Below are 7268 nucleotides of genomic sequence, written 5' to 3'. Positions count from 1 at the left end.
ACTTAGTCAACGACAGTCAACGAAGGTCAGCGACGGAGACTTCCCTCGACGAAGCCATAAACTCGACGAAGCTTGAAGCATCGACAGAAGACTAAGTCAAGTAACAACCTCCTATTTCTTAGGGAAGGGACAAGCTCAGACTTAGTCCAACTTCAGCCACTCCAGTCCGTTGGAATTCAAAACAGAAGAAAAGTAACCTCCGCAACTAACGTCCTAAAATCATGGGCACGATATTATCTCCTTGCAACGGCTAGGATATAACCTAGCAAATCATCTATATAAGGGTCAAAGCAGCAACGAGTATAGCCATCATCCAACAACATACATCATACACTAAACCTTGTAAACTGATATTATTTTTTGCATAGTGAAAGTTTGGTAGATCCTCATTCTACCCGCGGTTTTTACCTTCATTGGGTTTTCCGCGTCACCAATTCCTTGTGTCGTTTACTCTCTTTTTATTTTCGCCTTATATTTGATTTTTCTTAGTTGATCCGTAGCCTAGATTTTGATACTCAATCCCACTTAGCAAAAATTAGCATAAACAATTTGGCGCCCACCGTGGGGCTACAACTAGGTAAAATCTAAAAATTCCTCGCCAAACCTTCAACATGTCAGCCGACGAAATGACCCCAGAACAGCTAAAACCTTCCTATGAGAAAGTTCAGGCCGATCTCGAAGCAGCTAGGGAATCTAATGAGCGTCTTAGCAAGGAAAAAGAAGCGTCAGACTCCGATGCAGCCGCTCTCCGCCAACAATTGGAATCCGCCCAAAGCAATCGTCGTCGCCGGCCAAGGCAGCTAGGCCTGATTCCTATAATGCCGTCGCTGGATGTCATTGAGTCCCCCCATGATACTGATACTGAATCCACTGACGGAGAAATGAACGTGGACCCCCCTGTTAGGAATGCTGGGCAAGGGACCATTCGGACTTCAGGCGACGATCAAGGTAGCCCGCAACCCGACCAGACGGAAATCCTGCTCCAGAGGCTGGTTGCCTTAGAAAAGCAGAACTCTAAGGTCCTGTCAATGATGAAAAAGATGCCCGTCGTGCCGATCCCCGTCCAACGAGAAGCTCCAGATGGATTCGCAGCTACCCCTTTCCGCAACGAGTTGGCCCTGACCCGAATTCCCAGAAGATTGTCGCTCCTAACTTTTACATCGCTATATGACGGAACGACCTGTCCAGAGCAGCATGTCGAGTACTACAAGCAGAAAATGTGGCAAGCTTCGATCCCGTTCGAGTTCTGGGAAGCATGCATGTGCAAGTCATTTGGTGCGACGCTGACAGGCCCCGCCCTCAAGTGGCTCGGCAAACTTGAACCAGGTAGTATAACTAGTTTTGCTAGGTTAGTTAACAAATTCTGTTCCCATTTTGAAAGTAGCAGGCAGTTCCACAAGCAGACGAGCGATCTGTATCGGATCGTCCAGGGTCCTAAGGAGACCATCAGAGCTTATTGGTCTCGGTTCAACAAAGATAAAGTCTCAATCAAGAATGTCGACAATAGGACTGCCATTGAAGCCTTCCTCCGCAGACTGCATACGTACTCGGACCTGTATAAAGATATGGTCAAATATCCATGCTCAACATTTGAAGAAGTCCGGACCAGAGCCGTGGCTCAAATGCGCTTCGACGAAGATATCGCCAATCGCAGTTCCTACCCAAGTTCCAGGAGTTTGTCTAATCGAAAGGCCGCAAGCAACCCAAGAGGATCGTGGCGGCATCAGCCTTATGAGGCAACAGGTAGATCACGCTGTGTTAATGCTGTGCAGGTAGAAGATATCCTCGACGCCCCCCAATACCCCGAGATATCGGAAATGGCTTCGACGTGAATATCGTAGCGGTAGTTAAAGAATTGGAGCCCTTGGGAAGCAAAGTGCGCTGACCCTCAAAGAGTAACAAACCAGAATCAAAGAAAGATATGAGCAAATGGTGTGAGTTCCATAGCGATCATGGCCATAAGACGGAAGATTGCTATGCCTTGAGAAGAGAAGTCGCCTTCCAGCAAAAGAGAGGCAACCTCAAGCATCTATCGGGGAAAAAGAAAAGCAATGACACAGGTCGCCGTGAGCCAGAAAAGACGACGACAGATGGACCTCCCAAGCCCCCTGTAACTAAGGTAATAGTTAATGTTATCACTGGTGGTTCCGATATTTGTGGACTAACCTACTCTGCAGCAAAAAGGATCGCAAAGTCGACGGTAAATAATGCAGATGTCCCGTACGAGATCAGAAACCCCCTGGAAAAGCAGCTAGAAGCGATGTCAATTACTTTCGATGATGACGACGTCAAAAACATCAACAGAGAGCATGAAGAATCTTTGGTAATTTCTTTGGTCGTCGGGAATTGTCTGCTTTGAAGGGTGCTAGTCGACGGAGGAAGCTACGCAAATGTCCTGTTCAGAAGGGTCATGAAAGACATGGGATTAAAAGATAGCGACATCACCAGAAGGTCGACGACTCTGGTAGGTTTCAGTGGAGAAAGCATGTCAACTCTCGGAGACATAACCCTTCCAACCTATGCAGGAGGCCTAAACCCTCAAACCAAATTCAACATCGTCGACTGCCCATCAGCCTATAACGCCATATTAGGACGACCCTAGATCCACCGATTGAAAGCCATTCCTTCCACCTACCACCAATCAATCAAATTTCCCACCCCATGGGGAGTCCAAGAAATTAAAGGGGAACCCCGCGAAGCCAAACACTGCTACAAAACAACCCTTAAACCAACCATGAGAACCGCATAGAAATTACAACATGGCCCGACACCAGACAATCCCAACAACCTCGAAATCGATGAAATACCTTTAGACCCCAAAAAACCTGATCAAACCGTTCGTGTCGGAGCTAACTTAACACCTGAACTAAAAGACAGTATATTAGCCTTTCTCCGAGAGAAAAAAGACTGTTTCATCTGGTCTCATAAGGACATGACTGGTATAGACCCGAGCATCATCTCGCATAAGCTGAACGTCGACCCAAATCATAAGCTCGTCAAGCAGAGCGTCGAAAGTTTGCTCCGGAAAGGAATAAGATCATCAACGACGAAGTACAGCAGCTGATCGACACAGGAAAAATAAGAGAGGTCAAGTATCCAGATTGGCTCGCAAATGTTGTCGTCGTTAGCAAAAAGAATGGCAAGTGGAGAGTATGCATCGATTTCACCGATCTCAATAAAGCATGCCCTAAGGATCCGTTCCCGCTCCCGCACATCGACGCCATGGTAGATGCAACGGCAGGTCACGAGCTCTTAACATTCATGGACGCCTACTCCGGATACAACCAGATCCTAATGCATCTCGACGATCAGGAGAAGACGACCTTCATGACCGATAAAGGTATATATTGTTATAAAGTTATGCCATTTGGACTAAAAAATGCAGGTTCGACGTACCAAAGACTCGTCAACAAGATGTTTAAGGACCATCTAGGAGAGACGATGGAGGTATACATCGACGATATGCTGGTGAAATCAAAGAATTCGAAGGACCACGTCGATCACCTCAGACAAACCTTTGAGGTATTGCGAAAATATGGTATGAAACTTAACCCTACTAAATGTTCATTTGGAGTGTCCGCTGGAAAATTTTTGGGCTATGTAGTAACACAAAGGGGAATTGAAGCTAGCCCTCACCAAGTCAGATCCCTAATAAATATTCAATCCCCCCGAAATGTTAAAGAAACCCAAAAATTGACCAGACGAGTGGCGGCATTAAATCGCTTCATCTCTCGATCGTCAGATAAATGTCATCTATTTTACAAAGTTTTAAGAAAAAATAAAGGTTTTGAATGGACTGACGATCATGAGAAAGCTCTGCAAGATTTAAAAAAATACTTAATGACGCCACCCCTCCTGTCGAAACCCAAAACTAATGAGCCTTTGCAGCTTTATATTGCCGTCAGTGCTGTAGCCGTCAGCGCAGTCCTGACAAGAGAAGACGACGACGTTGGGCAGCTTCCGGTTTATTATGTAAGTAAAACCTTGCTCCCAGCCGAGGTAAGATACACTTCCCTAGAAAAGTTAGCCCTCGCTTTAATCACTGCTGTTAAAAAGCTAAGGCATTATTTTGAAACCCACCACGTAGTTGTGATCTACGTGATGACTAATTATCCGCTTAAGTTTGTCTTGAGAAAACCAGACCTGATAGGGCGTTTGGGTAAGTGGAGCATCTCGTTGAGCACGATGGATATCGAATACCAACCTAGAAAAGCAATTAAATCCCAAGCTCTCGCAGATTTTGTGGCTGACTTCAGCCCCGACTTACAGGTTATAGCCGACAAAGAGGTGGAAGAAATAAACAACGTCCAGAGCAAAAGTAAATGGATCTTGTTCGTCGACGGATCATCCAACCAACGAGGAGCTGGCCTGGGAATGGTGCTAAAGTCGCCACAGGGGGACATGATAGTAAGGTCTATATCTTGTGATTTTAAAGCAACAAACAATGAAGCAAAATATGAAGCTTTGATTGCAGGAATGACCGTTGCTAAAGACCTAGGAGCAATAGCCTTGGATGTGTACAGCGACTCCCTCCTCGTCGTCAGCCAAATAACAGGTGACTTCCCAGCAAAAGACTCGAAAATGTCAGCGTACCTCGACATAGCCAAAGAAAAATCTAAACATTTTGATCCTTTTACCATCTCTCAAATCCCAAGAGACCAAAATGCCCAAGCCGACGCATTAGCAAACCTAGCCTCCGCCCTCAAAAAGACCACCTTCACGAATATCCCTTTAGTCCATTTACAAAAACCGTCCATATCCTTTAAGGAAATCCTACCAGTCGACGACGTGAACAACGACGACGACTGGACCAAACCTATCATAGACTATTAGACCAAAGATATCCTACCCAATGACAAAGTAAAATCACGAAAACTAAAATACAAAGCCTCCCGATACCACATCATTGACGAAGTCCTATTCCACAAATCAGCATTAGGGTTATCCCAAAGATGCATCCAAAAGCATGAGCAATAGTCCATCCTTAGCCACTTGCACGATGGAATATGCAGCAGTCATGTCGGAGGAGAAAACTAGCCAAAATTGCGAAGCGACAAGGATATTTTTGGCCAACGCCTCATGAAGACGCAATACAATATGTGACCAAATGCGACAGCTGTTAACGATTCGCCAATACCGTCCATAAGCCTTTGGAGCCTCTCCACCAAACATTATCTCCATGGCCCTTCATGAGGTGGGGAATGGACATCGTCGGGAAGATACCCGCGGCACCAGGACAAAGAGTATATATGTTAGCACTAACCGACTATTTTTTTAAATGGATTGAAGCAGTTGCTTTGAAGCAGGTGACGAACAAGGAAGTCATTACATTCATATGGACTAACATTATATGCAGGTTTGGAATTCCGTTGGTAATCTTCTGTGACAATGGGTCACAGTTTATTAGCGACAAAACTCGTTCTTTTTTGCAGAAATTTCGCATAGAGTTGAGGACGTCGACACCAAGGTACCACAAGCCAATGGACAAGCCGAGTCCAGCAACAAAGTCGTCATGGAAGCCATTAAGAAAAGGCTAAAAGTAGAAAAAGGCAAGTGGGCTAACGAGCTCCCATCAGTCCTGTGGGCCAACCGGACGACGCCAAGAGAAGTGACGGGGCAGACCCCCTTCTCCCTTGTCTATGGGTGTGAAGCCGTTCTACCAGTCGAGGCTGACTTCCCAACGTCGAGGTTCGGTCTCATGACAGAGGAGAGAAATCAAGAGGAAATGGAAGATAACTTAGATGCAGTTGAAGAACTAAGAGAAATAGCGCTAATCAGAATGGCAGCATAACAACAAATCGTCGCTAGAAGCTTCAACAAAAACGTCAAAGCCAAAACGTTTCAATTAGGAGACTGGGTACTAGGGAAAGCATTCCAAAATACAAAGAATCTGGCCGACGGAAAGCTCGCCCCCCCCCCCATGGGAAGGACCATATGAAATTACCCAAGCCATCGACAACGGTGCATATCGATTAACCGACCAGCAAGGTAACCCCATTCCACGAAGTTGGAACGCAACCCATCTCAGAAAATACTACTTTTAGCGTTCGTCGACAAAACGGTAATGTTCTAAATAAAACCCTCTACTTACTTCATTCATTCAAAGTTTTTATTTATGACTAAGCGTACTGACTTAAGCATCGGAGGGTCGTTGGTCGTGCCAACGGCCAACGGTGCTTTAACCACGATTGTTTTGCAGTACAATCGACCGACGAGACATTCCACTAAGGAAAAGAAAAACATGGCTTTATCACCAGCAGTAGAAAACAAACGACGACGGACGTCAGCTACACTAGCGTCCTCCAAAAAGCGAGCAAAGCCACCGTACAATCGACAATCGAAAGCACGACGAAGCCCGGGGCAACACTTGACCTTAGTGTTTGACGCCAAACACCCGATACCTGAGCCATGAACTAGTCTTCAGGGTTTAGCGTCGACGCTGGGACGCAAGGGCCATTGGCAAACAATGCAACGATAGGCCTAAAATCACAAAGTCTTCAACGAAGCATACTGTGTAGCTACACATCTGTATTTAAAAACGTCAATTACTATTTAGACATGTTGTCTTCAAAAGCTAATAAATAGTTTTTCGAAGTTTTTTGGAATTTAATAATCTTACTTGTTGACTTATCATTTTAGTAAACAAATTTTAATTGCTTTTTGCCTTACGTCCACAGATAACAACTTGAGCAAAAGAAAAGGAATACTTAGCATATAAAACAAAAGCAAATTGTCAAAAGAACCACTTGCCCTCAAGTGGAACAAAAGATACAAGTTACCAAATCAAAATACAAGTTCTTGAAGCAAAAGCAAAACATCGTTTAAAAGCATACAAAGCAAAGTTCAAACCGTCACAAACGACGGCCTTCAAGCGTCGGCCCCATCAGCAAGGAGCCCATCGACGACCTCCTTGACGACTTCATTAGCTCCAACATTGTCATCGACAACTTCAACCCGCGGCTCCTCAACACCGTAGACGGATTGGTCGACAACAGTAGTAGGTTGATCTTCGACAACAGACGGCTGGTCGTCAGCAATCACAGGCTGATCCTCGACGACGATAGACTGGACATCAACTGCAGCGATAGACGAAGCAATAGTAACGGAAGAACCAGGACCTGAATCCGCGGTCGACGCCACTGCAGCGTCCTCCTCTAGCTCGTCAAGTGTCCCGCCGTTAGCAAGGAAACGGTCGATTACCTCTTGAGGACGCCATTCTGAAGCCTTTCCATCCAAAAACTGCTTCATCAGCTTCGCCCTCACCTTGA

At 45.5% G+C, this 7268-nt stretch overlaps 1 protein-coding gene across 1 annotated transcript; it reads left to right on the top strand.

Moving 5' to 3' along the window:
• Positions 1-626: 626 nt before the first annotated feature.
• Positions 627-1832, top strand: LOC110738947. Its single transcript, XM_021919393.1, has one exon. The coding sequence runs from the start codon at positions 627-629 to the stop codon at positions 1830-1832; it is 1206 nt and encodes a 401-aa protein (XP_021775085.1).
• Positions 1833-7268: the final 5436 nt, after the last annotated feature.

Source organism: Chenopodium quinoa, unplaced genomic scaffold, assembly GCF_001683475.1.
Source record: "Chenopodium quinoa cultivar QQ74 unplaced genomic scaffold, ASM168347v1, whole genome shotgun sequence".
Lineage (NCBI taxonomy): Eukaryota > Viridiplantae > Streptophyta > Magnoliopsida > Caryophyllales > Amaranthaceae > Chenopodium > Chenopodium quinoa.
This window is presented reverse-complemented; position numbering and strand designations above follow the sequence as displayed.